Source organism: Bombus fervidus, chromosome 1 (assembly GCF_041682495.2).
Source record: "Bombus fervidus isolate BK054 chromosome 1, iyBomFerv1, whole genome shotgun sequence".
NCBI classification, from domain to species: Eukaryota; Metazoa; Arthropoda; class Insecta; order Hymenoptera; family Apidae; genus Bombus; species Bombus fervidus.
This window is the reverse complement of record NC_091517.1, coordinates 13,945,880-13,971,767: the sequence shown is the minus strand read 5'-3', so window position 1 is coordinate 13,971,767 and position 25,888 is coordinate 13,945,880. Positions and strand designations below refer to the sequence as shown.

The following is a 25,888-nucleotide window of genomic DNA, read 5'->3' as shown; positions in this document are numbered from 1 at the left end:
ACAGATGTGTGTGTATGTGTTTGTGTGTGTGTAAGTGAAAACAATGAACGAAAAAGCGAGCAAGAGCAGGAAAAATAGAAGAACGAAATAAAGGTCAAAAAAAGGAGGGAAAAAAAGAAGAATAAAAAAAGAGGAAAAGGGGGAGGTGTGTAATCGACGCACGTTTCAGATCGTCGTTGATGGTGATAAGTGGCGAACGATCACACTTTCGCTTCATGCGAATTGCTCGTGTCGCACGGCTCGCGTCCTGCACATGTTCCTAACCGTACCCCATCATGATTCCCTTCGTCCCTCTTCCCTTTATCCTTTATGATCCCTTTTTACCTTGTTGTATCGTCAGCATAGGATCGATACTACGTACGAGCATCGTTGCTCGTTAATTAGAAAGGTGATACCCATTAATTGTAGTTGGAGAATCGATGGCTGCGTTGCGGTTCGCTCCGCCATTAAGACACGCTAATCGAACGCTTGCAATTATCAGACTTCCGGCCGAGTTGCCGAGTCGAGGAAAAAAGAAAGAAGTCGTTCTTTACTCTACGAGAGTAGCGAGGATTAGCATCGCGGTGTCGAACATTGGAATCTCGTCTTCTTGAAATGATATTGCGATACGGAAATCTTTGGCGTTCCATCACGACCCTGTTAGCAACCTGTGGAACAGAAGCCTTATCTTGCTTTTTCTGCGATTTTATGGAACTTATCTGTTACTCTTTTATCTTCTTCTGTGTGTTTTCCTTTTTTTTCTTTTTATCTCTTTGATTGTATTCTATAGTTGAGTCGTTATCTTTTGACAAACCATTTTGTTTTTCTTTTATTTCCCCAAATGTATTTTACTGGGATAAGTTTTAAGGCTTATTCTTACTTTTTTTTTTTTTTTTTTGCATATCGATTGGACAGAGGTAAGAATTCGTGATATTGGAAAGCGTTGTCCACGTGATGCGTGAAAAAGGAGTGGAATTATGTGAATGCCTTGCGAGATTGCGCTGTCGAGTATGTGCTTCCATTGTCGATATTGAAGTGCTACGGAAAAATGACATCGATTAGTCCCATCATTCTCGACAATAAACGACTCTCATGTCGAGATTTAGATGTATCGAGTACCGTGTTAATGCACTTCAAGAGGATCACTCTATTTGTAGTACTTTTGAGACTTTTGATGTTCTCTTGTGAATAATCTTTCTATAATAGTTTTATCACACACACATACACATCCAAGCATTTGCTACTGAAACTTTCTAGCAAGTTATAGGAATTGCTAAAAGTTTTCGTTATTCGCAAGTCAAGTTTAATTTTCATTGAAAACTAAATCGTATTCCATGATATGGAAAATGAAAGGAAGTATGTACGTTTATATGAGTAGATGTTCATAAAAGTTTACACGTGACCGCTTAACTTTGTTTCGCTTGGCTAATTTGAAACTCCTTTGTCGCTCGAATAATGAGATGCATTGCGCTTCGTTCATCGAATAGAGTCCAATTCAGTCCGTGTCACGGTTCGTTCTCTATTCTAATTCAACATACCTCATTGGTCGACCTACGAGCATACAGCGGAACGTCTCTTAATGAAAGTAAAGCCTGGCCACTGGGAAATCGATTTTATGTTACGGGCGAATTGATTTTATTTTTACTACATTTCCTTCATTTTGTTGACGATTCTTTTGATATAAAAGTGTAGGGAATTGTAGAACACTGATCGTAAATTGTAGAATACATTGTAATGAGTATTGTATTATAATTAAATAATAGTATTGTATTAATAGTAAATAGTATTGCATACGTACAAAATAATATCAAAAAGACAAAATAAATCTTTTGCACCTGCATTAGAAGAAAGAAAGAAAATGAAAGAGAAAAAGAAGAAAATCAAAAGTAGGAAATCTATGAACGAATAAGTGTATTTATAAGTTTATTTAAATTAAATTCGTCGATAAGATATTGTTCCAAATATTGGTAGTGTCGATTGCAGAATTGTATTGAACCGTTTTATGTGTCTGATACTTAGATGAGGATCTAAGTAACAAAAGATGCGACAATGTTCAATGTAACCGCTATCGTTATCATACATAAAATATAAAAATCTGGTAATCGAAGTATCTAAACGTTAAACGATGTCCCTATATTTTACATAATTAAACGGGCAACGGTGTGGTACGATTCTGGAAACACGGCAAACGCATTTAGCGAATCAATCGAAATCCGACGGATGTGATTAGATTTCACGCATTCGATCAGAATCGAGCGTTCCAGCATTGAAATGGCCGTAATACAGCCATGGACGTTTGAAATCGATAAGTATCATATAATGTTAGAGATAATTGTATCGGCAAACAATTTATATTTTTTCCTCTTTTGTCTTTTTACACTTCTATTGTTCGACTAATAAGCAGCAGCCAAACACTGTTCGATGTGTTTTTCGAAAGAAATCGACGCGCAGTAAATTTCACAATCGAATCTATCGAAAAAGTTTCATCGTTCTGGAATGAAATTTCTCGTTATACGGGATTTGCGTGAGATAAAACTCTTTTGAAGGATTTTACTGCGCCATATTTGCTCGATCATCGTGATATTAGTTCATCGCCGTTTAAACGCCGCGATATTAACTTTCGATGAAAGACAGTGGATCGATAACAGATTCTGACAGCATTTTCCCTCTTTTATGACAAGTAAAAATTCCTGTTATTGTTTTATTCAATATGTATTTGGTACTGGTGATATTAAATCAAATGGTTCGGAAAAAAGAGAAAAGTTGTGGAGCAGCGCTGAACCGAGACGCGCTTGTTTCGTTTTTAATTAACGAACGAAAATTTTGTAGGGTCTTGTTTAAAATCAATCAATTCGGTGTAATTAAAACCGAGGTACAATTTCTTCTTCGTTCCTTTATATCTCATAATTAAAATAGGACACAAAATTTAACGAAGTTTTTATCGTTCGGAGAAAATTTTAAGCAAATAAATCAGTATATTATGTGGTAATATATAACACGAAAATTTTAATCTTCTTCTTTAGATTAAAAAAAGTGGGTCATATTATAAAATATGATTATATTAAAAATAATAAAAAAAAGACATCTAATAGAACAAATCTTTTAATTATTTAATATTCTATAATAACACGTTATATCTCTTAAGTTTGTCTCATTTAAACTTTTAGCCTATAGACAGTAAAGGTTTATATTTCGTTTAAAATCAAGTCAAATTATATATATGTGTATTCGTTAAGTGATTCATACCTCGAATTGTTAAAATTCATCTATTATGTTACATCGCAGAAAATACATTATTCTTGCAAAGCTTTTGATGCTAATAACAACGGTACCTCTTCCCTGACGTGCGTTTCGCCATCGAAAATTTAAGGGGGAAGATGGGGACTGGATCTCGACACAGTGGATAATGCATTGCAGGTCGGAGCTGTCTGTCACGTCACGTGCAACACCAAGTCAGACACCGACGCTTTTCTGATTTACTGGCTAGTGAATTTCCAAGTTTGTCGAGTACGTTACTTTACTTTGATATGAAACTACTTTGAAATATTTATTTTCATTGTGTAATCGCTCGTGATTTCTATCTATTCTGGCAACTTAGAAATGCATCAAACAAGAATTTATTCAACTATTTTGATACAGATTTGTTTAACAGTAATGTCTCGAGTTTCAGTAGAGAATTTATTGTAAATCTAAGAATCAATTAAAAAGGGGAAATTCAAAAATAAAATTTAGTGAATGATAGTACTATTGTTATTTTAGGTTATCACACTTTTATCATGTAACAAATACATTTACTATTGGTATTACAAAATCGGCAGAGATAACACCTCTATCAAACTAGTTTAAATCGAAGCATCATACCTTGAAACATTTTACAAAGCTAATTAAATATTATAACCATACCAAGCCAATCTTCTTTAACTTTATTGTTGATTAAATACCAATAGAAATGATCAAAAATCTATCAGCAAATTGTTTAAATATAACAATAAATTTGTAATTCATTTCGACATAAACTACCATACGTTCAATCGAAAGAAGAAAAGAATAAAAAGAAATTCAACTACAAAAGACATCAGACCAGAAACATATATCGTCACGTCTACGATTCTATCAAAATTCTTGCAAGTAACTCGCTCCGTGAGGCAATCGAAAAATTACAGAATGAAAAGCTGAAGGAAAAGGGAAACGGTAGAAATTCTCAACTGGCTCGAAAGAGATCGGATACCACGGTCCGGCATTTCGAAGCTGACTGGGCGGTTTTTTTAAATCGAAAACACGATGACTTTACGCTCGCGTTCCCGCCGCCATCGATCACCCCCGCAAATTGCTTTCGTACAAATTTTTTCCCCCGTTCTTTCCGGTTGTCTCGAGCGACGAGCTTGCACGTACAAGGTCTCGCCCCGCCTTTCCCATTCACCTGTTCACGTCAGCCCTTCAGGAAACTTCTCCAGAAAGCGAGAAGCCGGCGTAGCCGGATTCCAAACTACGGATTTGTTTTTCCACGTCGCTATTTACTTTTTCACGGCAGCGTGCATCGGATGAATGAGCAAGGGAAACCTTCGAAGGGAAAGCAAACGACTGCCTTTCTCACCCTTATTTCTCTCTTTCGTCTTTTTCCATCGTTTTATGCTTTTTTTTCTTTTTCTTCGTCTTTCTTCTTCTTACTTTTTTTTTCTGAACCCGCATTCCATCCGACTGCGTGTTTTCTATTGAAGGCCAATGACGAACGGTTATTGGAATAAAGTTATGTGGCGCGCCGGCGCTAATGTTGCGAAACATTTCGAAACTGGGTAAATTCGATTTACCCCAGCCACCGATGCTCGCTGTTCCATGTACCATTTCGCTCGATCCGCCGACACGCACTTTTGTTTTCACCCACGATTCGATCTCGTTGTAGATGTAACGGGAAATCGCGATCATTTTCCGACCGCATCGTCCTGCGGAGTTTTTGCTAATTAGCGCGTCCGTGGAAACGATTCGGTTTTGTCGACTGGATTTTACGAATAGCACGGTTGAAGTAATCGTGTAGGGTATTTGAAAATCGAGTACGTGTTTGTAGACTTGGAAGTGTGCATGGTATTTTATTGTAATGATGAACATAATGTGAGAAATTGAATGAGGATGAACTTTTTTATTTTCGAAGTGAATTAAAATATTCCGTTTTTGTGAACTTTTTGTGCTTCGAGTATATTTAAAGATTTATTGTTGTAAGACATTCTAAAAATATTTCAAAGTAATATTGTCTTTCTGTGTAACAATCAAAGATTATTTATGATTTGTACTAATATTCTTAGTAATTGTATTATTCGAAATCCCCAGGAAATGGAAAAGTTTAATTATCGATGAAAGAAAGTATTTTGGGATAAGAAATTTATAATGATTTCAATTTGTAAGCACTTTATTCGCATGGTATTTATCAGTTTCACTAATTTTACCATTTATCATATAAACGAAAACGGTTAATGCAGTTAAACATGATCACACTCGTAAACAAATATTATACCAGTTTCTATACACGTATGTCTATGTTTCACTTTTAAAGTCAGTAAAATGTATCCCAATGTTCAGTTATCAATATAAGAAAAATTTCTTATATTATGCAGAAAACTCGAAGGTTTCTATTTTCTATGTCAGGCAACTACGAATTTCCTCGTTGTGAATAACTCGCCGAATCCTTACGAAGGTGCCGTGGAAACGAAAATTAAATATGCCTACGAGCTGTATGTAATCCAAGCTCTAGCTTCAGTTCCAGCTTCAATCGTTCCGAATTCCCGGTTCCGGGCGATTCCGTGGAACACGTAGCTTCGGCCATACAAACGTTTAGTTTAACGCCATTGGAATTTCTAGAGGGAATGTAGAGAGTTGTATTCGCTGAATTGAGGAAAAATCTTCCAAATGAGAAACCCCGTTGCCTTGATTCTTTATTATTAGATGTATTTTTATGCAGTTATGATGAATTTAAAAATACAAAGATCCAAAGAATGCATGACTGCATGAATGCATACTGAAACGTATAAAATATCAGGTTGTCCGAAAAGTGCCTTTCTTTCGCAAACATGTTTTTTACAAACGTGAAACCAAGTCTGTGAAATGTCAACAGAACAAAATGGATCGTACGTAATTCGACAAAATAATATAAAACAAAAAACGTTGTGCGTCTATTATTTTCTCATAAAAAGAAAGAAACTTTTCGGACAACCTAATATCTAGAGTGGAGTACTCGCCATAGTTTTTAGATTATACGAAACAAATCACTGTATGGAATGACAGAGAAAAGAAAATTGATAAAATAAAAGGCACATAAAGACACTATATTTTTATGAACTCGATCTATGTTTAATAAGAGTAACGAATAAATATAATATATACCACAGAATAGATAAGTATTGTGAATATGATAAAAAACTTTTGATACAAAAATTACTGAAATTGATAGTGTATAAATTTTAAACTTTCATTTATCCGCTACAGTAGTCATTCGCCAGTTCTACAATTCTTTTTATAAAGATATGAAATTACATGACAATCCACATCCTCGTTATTGTCTTATGACATGTGCGTATATTTTTTGTTTAATAACCTTGGGCCTAGCCGAAGGATCATGCGTCAAAGGAAATCCTAATAAAAAGTAAGCGATAGAACGGAAACGAAGAAAGTTAGGGCTCCGTCGAGGAAGAAGATACAGGAGATTGGTAGACGTAGGGACGAGGGTTTCCTTCCTTCGATGCTCATAGAAATTCCGTGGCGTTCGCGAGCAGTTCCGCCGTGCCGGGTAGAATGCCGTAAGCAAAGTGCCACACGCCTCCTACACAACCATACATAACCGTGACTAGATAAGGCGAGCCTGCAGCCCAGCAGGGGTAATGTATCTCACAGACGTACGGAATGAAAATTTATACCCCGAGCTTTCGGCTATCGCCGCGTTTAATGCGAATTGTTGTTACGCCACCGTTGGCTCATTTTCGTTTTTCTCGTTTGTTACAGGGACAAGGTGTTCAGGCTGAATCTGAGCAACATCAGTCATTCTAATTGCGAGGTGAGTAATTCACAGTCTTTTAACACATAGGGTGACTACAAAAAGTATTTGCACGCATATTCTTATTTTCCAACGAATCGTTTTTCTTTTTATACTTTCTCATTGCTTATTCCATATTTTCATTATATACTTTCATTTTCATAGCCTCACATTTTTGTGGTCACATTGGAATAATACTAATATAATGTCATTTCCCAATGTTGCGTTCTTTCATCAGATTCTACACTTCATTTTCATAGTATTTTATAATAGTAGATAATGAGGTAATGAGATACATAGTATTTTATATAATAAATTGTGAAGTTTGATTCTTGGGTATAAAAAATACCACTCACTGAAATTTTCTTTAAATATTATAGACCATAGCGCAGAAATATTATCCTCATTTCTAGTTCGAATGGTTTATTACTGGTAGTATAATCGACAACTTCTGGAATTTTATATGATATTAAAGTTTCTGATCATGGTGTCTAATAACTTTTAATGTCAGTTTCAAAAGTTCCACGATGGAAGAAAGTAAGCTTCGAGTGAAAACTTTAAAGTACTCTTAGAGTGGTCAAGAACTATGTATAGGAGCTATGAAAATTGGGGACTCGCATAAAAAATTCTTCTTACAAAAGAAAATTATATTTTTTGTTAACCAGTAGTACATTTGAATGAAAAGAACTTTATAGCATTATTAACAGAGATTACATTACTATTATACGCATAGTAGCTATTTTAATCTTTTATACTTATATTTATTGTAGCTATATTATCGTCAATAATGAGCACCTAAATGTTATTGCTTAATGTATCATATATGAAAATGATGAATCTTGTAAAATATAATTAATTATACTTCGTGCCTTGACTGGTGCATTTTTCATGATTCACTTCGAATCAATAACTGAACTATAGATTCTTATGCATTTCTGATTACATTCAAAGTTATATGAATATATAGAGTATAGGAAAAATAATAAAACTTTTCTAAAATTGACAATATTTGACGAAGGAAATAAATGTATCTATTGAGATATGTATAATTTTGTGTGCTAGACTAGATTGGCCGCGTAGTAGTGACACACGTATGTGAATATAAGTGTGTGCAAATATGTGTGCGCGGCGTCTCGAAAAATAGATGAATGTAACTGTTCCGTTGGCAGTCTGGTATAGAAGATGGTGAGACAAAGAGAGTGCTGAGACGCGTACAAATGTATATCGACGAAGATCCTGGAAATCGTTTATTAAATAAATCTAAAACCATTTTAATATGAATTCTAAGTGTAACCTTAGTGTTCTTTTACTTTTATTTCGGCAATTAAGATCCACAATTCTCAACAGTATTTTTAAGTCTTATTTCTTCAGCGTTCATAAAAATGTGTATTTGCAACAAATATTTGCAATTCATTAAGAATACTAATAGATTAATGAAAAGTAATTTACACTTAATCACTCCTTAAAATACACATTCGCCTAAAATTCATAGATCGAAACAGCCCGCTACTTTTCAAACAAACAGAATATCAACTTCGTTTTCATAAAACTCCCCTCTGTATGCTCACGATTTTACCCCCCGTTGTTTCTGCCCGGTACACGCAGGGATCGCACAGCTGGCAGCGAAACAACAAAAGTAGTAATTTACATTTATAACCTCCGTCCGCCTCAAATTCCAGTTGGCGCAATAAAAATGAATCTATACGCAGGATCTTACGACCGGTCGCAGTCGACGCATCTTCGCGCGCCATTTTACGAATCGCGTACCATTTAATTCAAGGAAACAACGAACAAACGTAGCAACATTCGAAAACCGCCTTCTGTTGCAGCATCACGCTTCGATTAGTATCAAACGTCGCGTAACGCTTGACCCCCTCGTGCGCCACGATAAAACTCCGTTCTGCTCGTAAATCCGAAAAACGGTCTTCGTCGTCCCCCATAAAACTGTCAATCATCCCGGCAGAAACGTCGCCTACATCATCGTGACAGCTGACGACTCTACTCGCCTCTAAGCGATCCATTGTAGACGAACGTTGCGTGTCCCGCTTTTTCCACGCACTCTTTTCTTCCATTTCGCCTGCATGCACTCGCGCGACTCTGTTCTCGTCGTGCCGCGAACGTCGAACAATCGATGTCGGCTTAATGCACGCAGACTGGAAATGGTGGTCGCCGTGAAATTTCATATTTTGTGAAGCCCTTTCTTTTAGAGAGAGAGAGAAGGAAGATTTTTGCCTTTTTAGTTGGTTTCGTATTATATTTGGAAAAAAATGGAATTTTCGTGCAAGTCTAATTGCGCGAGTGAGAGTGGACAAGTTCTGTCGTTGAATACGTGTGAAGGCGTTAGGTGTTATGATATTCGGATTGTAAATTATCAGAATAAACGTATTTAAATTTAAGTTTATCCTGAATGTAACCCAGAATCTTGAAAGGGGATGTTTCCACTGCATAATTAATTCTTTGGTTATTCTTAAAAAGTTTCGATTTTAGAAGCAAGAAAGGGGAATTCTTTAGCCTTCATCTTTTTCTGTGTTCCTTATGTTGTGTCTTTGTATATTTTCAGAGTGAAAAAAGTCAATTTTAATGGTACACATATCTGTGTAAATTCCCAGAATAAGAGGACTCAGTTACGATGACACGTTGAGTAAAGTCCAATCAATTTCCGTAGACGAACGCACAAAGATTAATCCATGTATACGTATAAGCGTACTAAGAACTACATTTCATTATCGATACCTTTGATAAAGCGATATTTATCGTTTTATTTTATCATTTAGAAGCTAATTCTAAATCCAACTACAACAAATTTTCTACGAAACAAAGTACAGTTTCCTCAATTTCCTAAGACAAAACAAGGAACAGAGAAGCACACCAGCCGTATTAAGAACACCAAAGAAGCATAATTGCGCCAATGAAATTGCTGCAATCTTCTTTATACGCCGCTTTGAATCACGTCCACGCTTTCGTTTAGCATCTCGCCGAACCGCACCTGGTTAAATTTTTCCTGCGCCCAGGTGCACTTCTTGTTGAGCGGCGCTGCACTTGGCGCTCGTTTTCCACGGATACCATCGTTGTGGTTCGTTCAGGAAGATTGAATCGGAATTGCTTTGTCGGTACCGATGTCGGTGATGCCGATGTGACCGTGGTCACCTGCAGTCCGATTGTTCGACATTGTCAGGGAAGGAAAATTGCTTTTTAACCTTGTCGAACGATCGCAAGTCTCGAGACGGCCGACCATTTTCCTCTGTGCCGACCACATTGTAACGCTTTTTAAAAAGACCGAAATCCGATCCGTAGATACCTCGTTCGCGTGTCTTTTTCTCTTCTTTCTGTCCATTACTCGAAACGCCTCCATCGAAATTGCCATTAACCTTCATTCCGTCGTTTCTTTCGTTCTTCTTTAGTTTTGTCCGCCCTTTCGTTTCGCGATCGACTTCAGCCTCGATAACGGGCTATCTTGAACGACCAACCGATCTTATTTTCGATTCCTGTTTCGTCGAGAAGGCCAATCTGACGATGGAATTGATTTTTCTAAACGACGTTTCAATCGGATTGTTATGGATATCGGGCAGTTCAATGCTATTGTATTAGCTCTCAGAAGATCATTTTATTTCGTCTTATGTAAGTGTTATTTTATGAGATATTCTATGAGGTCTTTTTTCGTATTACGCTTTAAATTCTTATCTTTTGTATGTGATATTTTCGACAAGGATTTCATGTTGCATGAATAATCTTCTACAGAGTGTCACAAAATATGTAGGTGATATTAATAAGTTTGATTCTAGAGATCAAAGCGATGATAAAAGTTCCTTTACAAAAATAACGTTTAGGGCTCAGTCTTCAAGTTATAAATAACTTTATTTTACTCTGCAAGTATACTGGTTAGAGTGAGGAACATGAAATGTGAGCAACATTCTATATGGATTTTAACTGGATTGATACAAGAAAGGAAGATCTATAAATTTGTGAAACGATCGCTATTAAAGATAAAGAAATAAGAAACTTATTAATGCTTCATAAAAATTCATAATTAACTTTATTCATAAAAATACTTCGTCTCAAATTCATTTTTGTTTTCGTTCCGAAATTGTATTCATTTGTGATATCTTAATTAAAACATGAATATAATATGATTTGACGTTTCTGTGTTCATTATACAACAACCTTTTATACAATTTCCACGAAGCCACGGTTATTTCTACACTTTTACATTTTAAAGCCGAGGAATAATAAAATTCCGTATAAAAATTTCCCGACCGATCCATTTTAAAATATGAAAGACTATTTCCCTCGATTGTTCGCGGAGAGTGGAGAAAAAAAAATGATTTCGGTATGGCGTCATTCTTTGGCGCAATATCGCGCGAACACGACCGCGATCCTCCAGAGCGTTGCACGAAAAGCGACGACGACAAAGTGTTAGTGTACAGAGGAACAAGAAGAGCCGCAGTTATTGATGACAAGCGGAGATAACGAGCACGTGGAACGTTATTAAATTTCGAGTGGATTGTAGCCAATAAATTGAAAAGCGCGCGTTACACTCGAACGACGCAAAACACACACGCGGACGCTTCGAATCAATCGCGAGGGTCCTCGGATTTGATAAATTTCCTCGCATAACGAGTAGCACAAAGAGACAAGATTAATTGTAATAGAAAAAAAAAATAATAATAATAGATAAAAAAGAAAAAGAAATAAGAAAGATAGAAAGGGCTGGTGAAAAGAAGATGGAAGAAGCAGAGGGAGAGACGTAAGAGAAAACAATTTTCGAGGTATCGGACGTACCTCGAAGAGTAGCTTTTCACGTATCTTTACCTTCTACAGTCCATTGAAATCGGCCATTGAATTCCACCGGATTCCCCTGAGGGGCGAAGAGTTTCGACGGGGATGAAGAAAAAGTCTTTCTCGATACTGGTTTCATGGTTGGGCACAAAGAACGGTGAAACGACGTTCCACCATGAGGGAGGAAACGACAATTCGAAAACGCAATTATTCGGGCAACGTATCGTTGCCGTACCACCTGTCGCGAAACCGAAAACCACCCCAAATAGAGAATCAAAAGAAAAAATATATAAAAGAGGAAAAAGAAACGTTGAAGAGTAAAAGAGATAAAGAGGGGAGAAAGGGAGAAAGAAACTAGAGAACCAACCCCGTTCTCGTTGCCTCTATGGCCAGATGTGACGATTGTTACGAAAAAAAATAATTTAAAAGCAGAGAATAACGCGCGCGATCGCTGGACGTATGCCGGAAAAAGGATAAAGCTCGAGTTTCGTTCTTTCGACAGGGACCATGGTCAGCCGCTTACAGATCATGTTTCCAGCGTGGCCTTTTTTCTTTAATTATGATCGTCGCGTCGGTCCGGTTCGCGAATGGTAAATTGAAGCACGTAAAACAGTCGCGTATCGTATTTCTCACGCCTGTCCCGATGGCTCTTAACGCTAGCGTGCTTTGTGCCGTTTGGCATTCGAACTGGGTGTGAAATTGAAATTTTTCGGAGAATTGACGTGACGATTTGATTGGTAAGAGACAGAGGATGATAAAAGTGTGGTACAAGAGTAGTATGAGGAAGAGATATTATTTTACAAGATGATTGTGTTACGATGATATATAGAACAATTCAGGTGTATTTGTGTCATATGTATGGGCTGCTTTAATTTCAAAATGTGGATAAAAGTAGGAAAGATTTCAATTATACTTATAAAAATGTGTGAAATATTTCATTTATATTGATATTGATATAGTGATATGATGATATTTAAATTTATTCGGTGTACTTTTTAAGTGTAAATAAATAAATCATTGTTTAATACGATAATATGAAGATGTAATGAACATTTGTTAAAGAAATCGGATGTCTTCAACCTTTTCCGCCAAGTTTCATCTCTAACGCTCGATTAAACTTGTATCTTCCTGTTGTACATGACAGTTCGTACTCACGAGAAGTTCATCTTTTATCTTGTCACGTTACGGTGCTGTTCTGTGTTTAAAGTTGCTCAACACGAACGGTTACACCGTAACAGTTGCAATAAAATTCCATCGCGAGGCTGACGTTACCGCAGAGTTTAGTTCCATAGAGAATTCCGGGTGACTGTGGTTTCGACTTTGTTCATTGCGGTACCATCATGGCGTGGTCAAACATTAACACGTCCATCGTTTAGCGTCTGGTTTTCAAACGCCACATCATCCATCCATATCGACTTACCTTCAAAATCTTTACGTTTCACTGTCGCTGAAACATTTTAACTAACATAAGATTCTTGTTTCAATCATCAAACATAGACTTATTTCAGTTGAAGTTTAACATTAGTGACAGAAGAGGCGTTCATTTCTTGGACTTTGAGGACGGACGAGCACCGTAATGTCAGGATTGTTATCCACCTTTAAAATTACAAGTGAAACATTTGTAACGTACTTTTAGAAAAATATTTCTATCGTTTTGAGTAGGCGCATGCATATCTCATAATATTTCTCGTGTGAAAACTGAGGCTCGACCCTAATCCTGCTCGTTGCCAGATACTGCCGCAGCGAAACAAAGTTGAAATAATACAGCTGAAATCCTCTTAAAAACTCGCGAGTAATTGAAACGCTCGACCAATTTCAATTTTCCCATTAATAAATGCCATATTACCATTCTCGCAAAGAATCTTCCATCTGCTGTTCCACGAACTTCCGAGGTTCCCTGGTGTCATTACAAAGTACGGGTCCACGGTGGGACGAACAACACAACCGAGACACCTTGGAACGTGAATTTCCGCGGTGGGACTTTACATACTTGTTACCAGAAAGTAAAATTCGAACGAGAGAGGGTTAAACTCGATCTCGACGTTGCTTAAGGCTCGAAGAGTGGGAGCGTGAAAAATTCGCGAAAGTTAGCCGGCCCGGAGTCGGGCGCAGTTACAATGAAATCCCATTGCGAGGCCGGCGTTGCCACCGCAGAGTTCGATTCCATGGAGAATTAACGGGAATGGGATTTCGATTTTACTCGTGGTAGTGGCGTGGTAACGTGGCCGTAAAACGTTAGCGCAGGCTCAGCCAGGCCACAGAACCGTCCATCCCCCCTGTGACCGAACCCCCGGGGGTGTTTCGCGCTGGCCAAGTAAGGGGACCGTTGCGTTACGTGGTGAACTGTAAAGCGAAAAAAAAAAAGAAGAGAAAAAAGAGAAAAGGAGGGAAAAAGGAGAAAAGAGTGAGTTAGGGAAGGTAAGAAGACGGGCATAGGCGCTTTCTGATGCAATTTCGTGTTTTGCATACATGTATAGCGATTGCGGTCTGGAAGCAGACCGCAGCGGCGGTATATTCTGGTTTAGACGGCTACGGGAAATTGATACGCTCAAAGATACTTCCGTCCTTCTATGCTTCGCACTTTCTGTTTGTTCATGCTCAGATCCATTCGAAATAGAACGTCTTATTATGCTCTTTGTTGTCCGTTGGAAGGTAACAGATGGGTGAGAATAAAAGAATACCCTGTTTTCATCGAGGATATTGATCATTTCTTGAGGATAATGTTTGAGTAGCTCAGATCAGGTAGAAGATTGATATTATCGGTGGTTGATGTAAGTTGTGATTGTTCAGTGATTTATGATAATTCCTAAATGAAGCACAATTTGCGATGTTGGGTATATTCATGATGATGAAGAAAGGAAGCTGTGTATATTTAAGTGACTCTGTCCTCGTAAACCAATATTCATTGTATAATATTTATTATAAAAAGTCTACCTTTGTATATCAATTTATTTATTGCCAAACTTCTTAAAAGATCAATGTCCTCTCAATATGTACAGGGGTTAGACAAAATAATGGAACATCTCTTATATGTCATATACATATACAGATATGACATATACCAGGTGTTTTATTGTTTTATTTAACCCTATGTCACATTTGTATATGTATGTGACATATAAGAGATGTTTCCATTATTTTGTCCAACCCTGGTATAAGGAAAGAAGATATATATAATACAAGAAACTATAAATCATTTTGTCAAAAATTTAAGAATGAAAAAATTGATAATTTTTATAAATACAGAATGAAATTAGATAATTATTAGGAAGATTACACAATTGAGTATAATTACAGGAAACTCATTTTAATGAAATATCCAAGGATCTACATACGTTTAAGAAATCTGACTTAAAAAAAAGGTATCATTCCGTATTGCACAAACCTAATAGACAGAGCTCAGTAAGGAAATACAATTTGCAACTTCTCCTCATCGTCAAACGGAATATTAAACACGAAGCGCGGTATGGTGTGGTGTAATCAAAGACACGATCAATCAATCCTAATCCAGGGTCGACGAGAGTCCATTCCGTGAGTAACGCGTATACCAAATTACCTCATTGGCACTGGGTATAGTTCGCTAGCTGTCTATTTCCATAATGAAGCGTTTGAACGCGACAGAATTGGTTCGCGAGAGGGAACGATCGTCGGATCCATTAATTTCACCGACTTAAATCGAACCAGACCCGTTGACGACGAACGGGGAACAATGAAAATAGAGTCGGAAAACGCGGTCTTAGCCCGTCCATCTCGCGTAACACGGGATCGATTCGATGGTATCGCAGCGTGGTTCCGCGACATAACGCGTCACGCGAACGTGTGCGTTTTTCCCTGGCGCACAGGCCAGACAATGGGCTCCATGCTAATCCGTGTCTGCGTTACAATTTCATAAGGGGGAGAAGAAAAGTTTCGAGGCCGTGCGTCAGTCCTGAGGGAACTGCTCCGCGCCCCATACGTTTCACGCAAGTTATAACACGTGGTGCTCACAATGGACGACCGGGGACATACTCGTCGGTGCTCGTGCATCTTGCAGAAGCGTTGGCGCCATACTCGCGAAAACACGTGGAACAAATCATTCGTACCCGGTAATTTTCTTACTTCGCTGTTGCTTCGTGTACTTTTTTTTCCAACGAATTAACAAACTGAACTCTCGGTTGCTCGATGCTATGGAAAAGTATCGATTGCGGTATTAGATTGATACGAGGGATTGACACGAGGTCGTCGCCTGGAAGGGAATCGCACAACTTTTTCTATCTTTCGTTGTTTCTTTAGATTGCGGAATAATGACGGCTCGCGAAGTTGGTGGATAAAGTTATTTCAGTCCTGAGGTTTAGGCGCTTCTTTATCGATCTATCTTATTGTGTTAAATTGTATAGTACGTATGTTCTCTGTAATATGGTAGTTGATACGTATACTGTTGAAATACGTTTAATAGGAGAGTGGTTATTTTTATATTCTAACATCTTTTACTAATTTTTCATCAATATTTTATGAATAATAAGAAACATAGAAATATTGCTGTTATTAAGTTAGCACGAGTCTGCACGTCCCTATATCATCGAGTCTAAGGTAAATGTAAATCACTCCTCCAAAATCTCGTATAACATATCTATATATGTCAATTTTACTATTCTTTTCGATGTCCAATCACCGACTAATCAATCGAAAAATCCTTTGAAATTTATCCTCGAATGTTACTCTCGAAACGGTGAGCCGAGTGGACGCGATGTAGAGGATTCTTCAAAGGAAACCCATGATTTAGAGCCAGACAATCTCAGTATCTTTATCGTCGACTACGGAGACATGCATCGAATGATAAAATCAGCCAGGCCGGATTCTGCATTTTATCCAGCGCTGCTCTTTCAGCGTGAAAGGTAAAGTGTTCTATGTAAAGACAAAGAGGAAGAAGCAGAAAAAATAGGAAAAAGTACGTGGTACGAAACAACGAAGAAAGAACGATTGGTTTGCATCGATCGAGATCGATCGACGAGGAAAATCGTCGTGTCCGTCGATCAAAAATACGGAACTCCAAATCGTGTCTGAGTGGCGTGGTACACAGAAACAGGATAGAGTGGAGGCAGGAAAGAGGAAAAAGGTTAAAGTTCAAACGAGAGAAGCTCAAGTGGTTTCATCGGGCCGGAGAAAATCGGAATCTATAAAACACCGGTACGCCCAATAAAACAACGTCCAATCCGGGTGAAGATCAGGATTCACGATATCGGCTGATACCACCTACGCGTTTCGAAGTAACCGCATCGCATCAGCCCCGACTGAAACTACTGGCGCAACAGCGACGACTGCAACTCCGGAAGATTGGACGCTGGGGTGGTTTTACGTTTACATGACGGCAGTAAAGTATTAAGAAGCCCTCCGTGGGATTTACACGGCTGTAAAGCCGCGGATGAGATACCCGTTGCGCCTCTCTCTCAGATTTGCTGATGCTGCGGCTGAGAGAGCTTCCGGTGGTGCTAGTCGGCTGGTTGGATTGTATTGGTCCACGTCCGGGAGATTTATGCGCTTTTTATGCCCGCGGAACGCGGTAATAATGAGTTCGGCTGCTTTATTATTTCAACCATGATCACCGTAGCTCTTCTATTTTGATTTTCGTCTGACAAGCGACCGCTTTGTTCCTCGGGCAGAAGTGATTGAAGAAATAATTTCATGTATGGCGTTAGGGAATATGATGAAATTCACAGGTGGTATAAATAAATTAATGATAAAACACACAGAGATTTTTGATCATTGTTGATCTCTGTTGTACAGTGACACTTTCGATGAAAAATATAACGCACAGGTCTTTCGTAGGAGCAAGAAATGGATTCTGGAAATTGTATGGCGATATTCATTTACGATAATTCCTCGCACGTTCGTTACATTTTCCCTCTGATTTTATATCGGTATTAAGCTGAAGAGTACACTTGTTCGTTTAATGAAAATCGTGTCTCTGACGAATGTAACGTACCACCGGTACCAGATGTGTTAATCGTGATTTATCTGACGAGTTCACGTGAAATGCAACACAATAGGGTGGCAACCCCTCCGTGCAGCGTGTAATTTTAGCGATATTAATTTCTAACGCTTTTAATTCTTTGCGCTGTGTAAATATTTTTTGAATAAATAGAGCGATTGATCGAGACTATAGAGAATGTGCCTTGGGTATTGCATTAATCAGGAGGAATTTCCGAAACTGCTATTCTTCAGCACGACGTATAGTGGTCCCAGGATGAGATAGTACCGCGATGATGAATAATTATTTGCTTCCAAGTATTTTCAAATCAATGATTATTGTGTTTTATGTATTATATTATTAGACACTATGTAATACACAATTTATTATATGTAAATATACATTTTTGATATAAATATAAATAATTATATACACTTTATATGAACAAACTTATTACCATGTATTATATAATTGAACACTGTTATATATTATTATATTATATTAATTTGTTCCGCCAAATCGGTCATTCGAACTACTATGCGACGTTCTCTGCAATTTTGAAAGAAACTCCGGCACCCTGAAGATTGCAAAAAAAAAATCATTTTGTCGCCTCAAATTTCGCGGTGACCTAGAAATACAGCAGCGTTCAGAAAGAGCAACGACTGGGGAATACGGAGAATGATTAAAAACTTCTCATTCAGCCTTCCTTATTTTTACTCTACCCTTATTACGATGTGGGACCGAGCGTTATCTCGACGCGAAATTAAGAGATCTTACCCAAGCTACCGCCTACTTCTCATCCTCCGTACTTTTCTTTTCACTTCGCGGAGAGAAGAAAATATGGAACGAAGATTCTTCGAAATATAGTCAACATTTTTAATTATACGACAAGTTAAAAGAAGAATATCCGAAAACAACGATAGAATACACGACGAGAGTACTCTGCCGATATTTCCTTTTTTCTTCTTTTTCCTTTTCTTTTTTTTTTTTTTTTTTTTTATGTGTGTACATGTACAAGGTGACATGGCTGAATATCGAGGGGTTGGGAGCGAAAGAAAAAGTAGCAAACAATTCTGCCAAGCACTGAAATATAAACGGGCAGGTCCGCTGCTTTCTAGAATGATGGCATTAAATATACATTTCGCGCGCAGGCCACTCTGTATAACTTCGAGACTCCTGCTTTGCCTTCGGAATTTCTATCCCTAACGCCTCGTGTTCACCCTCGTGTTTCTTTCCTCCTTTCCCTTTTCTCGCCTGTCGCGTTTTGGAGCCGACATCCCTCGTCTCGGGGTGGGAGGGAGGGGAATAGGCACTAGTCGTGTACAAGCTGTAACGCGGAGTTTATTGCAACGATGAATTTAGGATAAGACCCCGGCGAAATTTCAGTTTGATGAGGCTCTTCTGCGCCGCCAGCCGCCGCATTCGAGAGACCAATAGCTCTTTCTCTCATTCTTCTTCTCTCTCTCTCTCTCTCTTTCTCTCTCCTTCTTGCTTTTTGACTCTCTGGTGACAATCTCGCCTCTCGAATACGCGAACTAGGGTAAAAAAGGAAAACCCTTTTCTCTCTTGGGTTAACCGTAAATTTATGCTTCTACATTTCCATCCCGCTTTCTCGGAAATCTATTTACCCTGGGATGAGATAGTTGATTTTGAAGCAGTTGACAAACGTTCGATTAATTTGAATTGGTAACAAAAATGTTCTATCACGTACGTGAAATTAATTTTTATATTTACCTGGGACGTGATTTGTCATTCGATATGGTTAAGAATTGATGTTTCTCGTCTTACAAGATATACATTGGATCTGTTAGGCTTTAGTATACTTATTGTCACAATTTTCGAGTTAAGCTACGATTAATTGTATTAGGATAGCATTGACGAAATATTCATTTTTAATAATTTGGTTTCAACGAGATATTCACATTTGTGAACGCGCTTTAAAGTACAATAAATCGGCGATAATAAAAAGACGTAATTCCATTTCTTTAAAAAATGTGTTCATATTGGGATTTCTATAAATAATTCAAAAACTCGGTATATCTTTTCTCCATCTCTGATATCATATATATCTTATACATAGATACTTACTTTTAAGTAGCATTAAGTATATTTAAACCAGATATCTCTTATTTTATTTTATTATAGTATAAGTACCCAATCTTTCTTTTCCTCAAGAACTCTATCAGTAGTAAACTTGAGATGTTGAGGAGACGTTCAGAATATTACGTTCTATTCTATAGTACATTCTACTCATAATACATTCTACTACCTCTACAGTCATTTTCAGCGATATACGTATGTTCTGCTCGTGTTTTGCATAGATACGCAAGCGATGAATTCGGGAAAAAAGAAATCCTTAAGGATTTCGCGCACCAACTCTCTTTTCCTCTTTTTTACTTGGGTATTTAGACACGGCGCGACGCTGTTCTTGGAAACTTGTAAATAAATGTAATGACGGTGGCGCACCGGTGTTCGTAGAGCCGGCGCTAACGCAGTTTTAAATCCGTTCCGCGGATAATCACGGCAAAGGCAGCGGCAACCGGGCCGCATCGCGAAGAAGAAAAGACAAACAAAATTTTACGAAAGTTGCGATGAAAAATTCTCACGGTTCTGTTCGCGAAATCCTCCTTATACTAGTTTCTTTTTTTTTCCTTCCCGTGTAAACTTGTTTACACTTTTCATTTTCCCGATTTTTCGTTCTCGTTTCACGCCCAAATAAAATTATTCCTTGAGTATGGTCTTTGGTAATCCTAGACTTGGTTAACACCGCAACGACGTAGTTCTTCTTTCCCTTGTCTTTTTTTTTTTTTTTTACTCTACTTGGAAACGATAAATCTAAAGAAAACTTTCACGTTGGACTTTGTTCCTCGCATTCATTACACCTCTTCCGTTTTTAATACCGTGTTGTCGTTAAAAAATAAAGAGTAGACGCGCCGGTACAGAGCCGTGGCGACGTTCATTTGATCGCGGGCCGAGTTTGTCTTGCCGAAGATTTCTTTCCTCACTTCGCGCGCGACACCGAGAAATCGGGAGTCTAGAAAGTTTCGTCGGGGTCGCCGTTGCGGAGTAGCGGTTGGCGAACCGTCTCGACCGAGCAGGGTAAAAAAGGAAAAGAACGAGATAAGAGGGAGAGAAAACATCGTAGAAGTAGATAAAGAAGGAGGAGCAGGGAGAAGACTGTATACGAGACTGGACAGAATGGTAAGATTTCTACGAACATCGAGTTTGCGGTGGGGAAACCCTTCCTTCGTCGTCGAACAAACATCGAAATTGTAAACAGTGCAACAGAAAAGAGAGAGAGAGAGAGAATTCTTAGCTAGCGTGCTACTTTAGAAGGCTCGCGTTAGATGGTTCCCGACGATGCCGGTAATTGGAGCTTACGAAACGGTTCTATTATCCGAAGAAGTAACTGTCAAGCTTGTCTATCTCTTTCTCGAACCATGCTACACTCACTGCTTAGCCTTATTCCGCGCTTAGTCCACAGAGTTGTTTCATCCAAGTTACTGTTTCTATTCTCTCTAGCTATTTCATCCAAGTCGAACCAACCTCTCTTTCTCCTCTTGTATTTGTCCTTCACTTTGCGCTGCCTTCGCGATTGTATCGCTACTTAGCAGCTTAACTTTTTAATTACCACGGTGACTCTTGTTTATCGTTGCTTTGTTTCTTGTGCTCCTCGCTTTTCACCTCTGCTCTTCCCTCTCCTTATTCCACGTGGTCTGCCGGTTCTCTCAGCAAGTTGCTTGTCGCGTTTTCGAAGACCGACTGAAACCCCCCAACACTCGAGTCGCGCTAACGAGCCTCGAATCGGCCGAAAGGCGCGACACGCCGCTGCTATAAGTACAAACAGTACGCGCGAGGAGGCAAGAGGAGAGGCGAGCACAAAACGAGAATACGAAAGGGAGAAGGATCGGCGCATTGCGCGGCGCGAACGAGACTCGAGTACCCTCTCGCGCGAATTTATGGCGAAAGTGTTCAAATAGCCATACAACCCCTGCCTGCAGTGGCACTGGCTGCGTCCTTGTCGCCGTCTCGCCCCGTCGTCGTCATCATTCTCGTTGTCGCGCAAAATGCCTCTGCTACTAAACCGCGAAAACCCAAGAAAAAAAGACGCATACAGCAGCGGCCCGCTTCAGCGCGATCTGAAGCGTGATAATCCGTAATTGTTCCGTGCTTATTGACGGACGAGATTGGGTTTTCTGCGAAATTTATCGTCTCGTCGCCGCTTCGTTCCTTGATATTAATATTCTGCACGTGAATGAAAGTATATGGATGAATATAAGAAGACAGCTGTGTTTTCGTAATCTTCGCGTGAAATGATTCTTGGATCGATAAATATTGGTAGAAATGTCTTCTTCTCTTTCGTTTCTGAAACTTTTTAAAAGTTATACAGACCCATTATATTACAGTTGCAGATGTATTTTATTGCACTTGAATACGAAATTTCAACTTTCACATTGAAGTCACATGGAAGTCACATTGATGAATTTTATAAATTGGAAGATGCAGAAAACTAATGATATTGTTAACATTATGTTTTCAAATTTATTTTAGAATTTATTATTATTCGTGCCTGTTGAAGTGGTCATCACTTCTAAGAAAACTCTACATCTGGTCTTTTTAGTTTTCTCAAGCACTGAAGCCATCGACAGCGTATAGGCAATAGACTGGGACGAAGGCAGACCATAGACAGTAGACAGGCGACGATGGCTTCGGGGTTTTCAGTCATGGGGTAACAATGCTACCGTGCGGATCGGGACCAGCTCGAATTATATTCCTACTTGTACTTACACTTCTGTATTAAAATATATTTTCTACTTTACAATTTATCCACGCATTCCTCTGTTCATACATCTAATAACCTCAACAGTGCCATACAACCTTCGAGACAATTGAATCGTTCGGAAGTCACATTGATGAATTTCATAAATTGGAAGATGCAGAAAACTGATGATATTGTTAACATTGTGTTTTTTAATTTACCTTAGAATTTACTATTATTCGTGCCATACAACTTTCGAAACAATTCAATCATTTGGAAGTCACATTGATGAATTTCATAAATTGGAAGATGCAAGAAACTGATGATATTGGTAACATTGTGTTTTTTAATTTACCTTAGAATCTACTATTATTCGTGCCATACAACTTTAACAACTATTCATTAAAACGTTTTCTTGTAACATTATGTCTTGTGTAACGAAAGTGAATATACCGAATATTACTCGATAGTAATCCCGTGCAAGAAATCCCTCAATCCAGAGCATCGAGGATTTACGATCGTCCCATTTGATCGTTAAAATCCACGTCACCGATGCAATTCACCTCGAGCATAGTTCCGGATAATTTATCGAGATATATCGCGCGAACGAGTTCGTCATTGGCAAAATCAAGCCTGATAATTTGTTATCTGCGCGTTGTGGACGTTTACCCTCCGCGGACACTAATGTCCTGGAACTTTGGTCGTTAGATGTTTCTTCTACCTCATTGACTTCCTATAATTGGTACGGATGACGCGAAGGATTCAGCCGCTTCTCACGTCCCTCGATTGCGAAACTTTGCTCCTGCAAATGCCTGGTGGACACAGGAGATTAGAATCGTGAACAAAGGAATGTGACAAAAATTATAGTTCAAGCGTGAATAGAGATAACTTCGAAGTTGTGTAGTTTGGTTTTAAACATTTAACAAGACGATATTTGTTTTAACAGAAATTCGTATCTAATGGTGTCACTAAATATAAATTTTGGGTAGATTTATTTGTATCAATTTTAATATGTTAGTAATTTGTTTTTCAATTTATAACAGCATTAACTCGTAAAATTGTTACTTTGGAACTCATTGGTAATATACACTTATTATTGATAAAGATATAAAAAGATTGAATTGATATCAACGTACAAGCTAGCGATTAAAATTAATTATTAAGATTCATGTAGAACATAAAACACATTTATGCGGATAATAATTTCTATGATATTTATGATACTATGATATCACGAATATAAATAAATTACAAAATGTTATAAGTTGATGGCTATTTCTCAAATGATTCCACAATCTCACTCGTACAAATTATTATAATACATCTTCTACCAATATCTCGTTCTAACTTTATATTTGTACGACATTTTACTTTTCAAAAAGCATCGTTTTCTTGATTTTAGTAGAATCGTCAATGCATCCCCATTCTCCCTAACGATGAATCGCATGATCGATGAGAACGTGACATCGGTATGCATTGGAGTTGACTTTCGAAAATCTCCGGCGGCCTTTTTCATTGCGTAGATAATTTTCACGCCGCCGGTGTAAGAAGTAAATCACAAAAATTGGAATCCACGATATCGGATTGAAATCAATATTGAATGCAGATTGAATCCCGGTTTTTCGCTCCTTTTACCTCCCCATCCACCTCCCATTCTCTTATCCTGTTTTTCCCTTCGATGTGCGCACACGATGTGCGTGTATTCGCCATCCACTCTGTTTCTCCATTTTCAGCTCTTCCTGCTACACTTCCTTTCTGTCTCTATCTTTCGCGTCGGATCGCAGAAGGGCGCGCGAGTTTGACGGTTTCCATTAAGAAAAAGTGACTTACGGTAGTGATCGACAACGAAAGGCACTTTTCGGTCTCATCGCTTCTGATCGCGAAAATTTTATGCGTATGATCACTTATGTACGACGAAGCTCGAGTGTTTAGTTGCAAGGCGAATCGAATACAGGTATTGTCACTTGGTCTATGACACGGAATTATCTAAATTTCAGTTTTAGCACTCTTGATCTCGTTTTCGACGAGTTTTTAGTTTTTCGTGAATTACGTGATTGGAAGGTTTCGAAAAATTCTATCGAGAAGATAATTTAAGTTTCTGAAATTTTTATTTCGTTGTTAGAAAATAGTGGTGAGGAAGCTAGGAATTAAATATTTTCAATTGTGATCGAATAACAGTAAAATATTTACATTAGATTGAACTAGATTTTACAACATAGCGTTTTAATAATTTAGACACCGAGTAACCTGAAAGACCACACCTCCGAGATAGTGGCAGAAATATGATTGTCTATATTTAAGGAATACACTTTTCTTTTCCTAGTATCGTATTCAAATTACAAATGTAATGGCTAATATAGATACATCGCATGATATAGAGAATTTTCAGTTGGCGCCAACAATTGAAAAATGAACGTAAATCTTCCAACTTCATTCCCTGTGTTAACAATTTTTCCTCATGGATGGTTATTAGTATATAGCACACGTAGCGACAAGAAACGATTCTATCTTCTAACGGTTCACTACCGTGCGTTACTATTTGATGAGATAAAAAGCGGCGCGGTGGCTCAGCCCGATGAATTTTTAACCACGCCTCCCAGGTACCATTACGGGCCTCGAATTTCGAAGGTTAGGGGGTGTCGATACCCCTGAGAAAACCGTGGGTCTTGGTCGTTTCAATAATTTAGCACGGTAAATTGTACCAGTCGCCGTATAGACTGACGTTCCACTTTCTTTTACTTCCGATCAAAATGTCATTCGTAAAAAGACGACGGGCTCCCTAAATATTTCATTCTACCCTTGACCATAAATGTAGTTCGATTTCACTTTTATGCAATTCTGTTTCGAGTATAAATGAAGTTGTATCGGTGTGGAATGATTTATCAAGCAGAGGGAAAGGGCATTACATTTTCATGGCACGCTATATCCTGCATGAGCGAAATTGAATTTTAGATTTTATTTTCTGCTACTTTTTATCTTTATAGTTTTGTTTCGATCAATGGTAATATGTTTTCTGTTCTCCTTATCACAGAGGAAACGAAATTTCAATAATATAAATACATAGATATGCGTGTGCTTCTTTAAGTCACGTCTTTATTATATACTTAAATGTACCACATAATTCCAATTAACACAATATGATGAATATAAACAGCTATTTTTTATGAGTCATTTCCTATTTCTTTTAACTTTGTATTACGTATCATACTCTTTCCCTGACCACCGTAATTAAATCATTCCAAATTATAGAGAAATTCCAAATCTTCTTCTAAAAATTGCATCGTTACCTTTCTTCGTTACTAATCTTCGAAACTTTGAGTCTTCAAAAGACAAGGCTATACCTGAAGTAATAATTTCATTACGACCAATCTCGCGTCCTAAAAGGAAGCCAATCGAGGGACCAAACCTG

The 25,888-nt window shown here is 38.1% G+C and overlaps 1 protein-coding gene across 3 annotated transcripts in view; it reads left to right on the top strand.

Annotated features, from left to right (window-relative positions):
• The window catches only part of Sema2a (Semaphorin 2a), a 559,198-nt gene that overhangs the window by 491,295 nt on the left and 42,015 nt on the right, over nucleotides 1–25,888 (top strand). For all 3 annotated transcript variants that reach the window (XM_072003211.1, XM_072003203.1, XM_072003191.1), the window contains one exon: nucleotides 6,967–7,018. In XM_072003211.1, coding sequence (XP_071859312.1) covers nucleotides 6,967–7,018 — 52 coding nt within the window. The remainder of the gene's footprint in view (nucleotides 1–6,966; nucleotides 7,019–25,888) is intronic.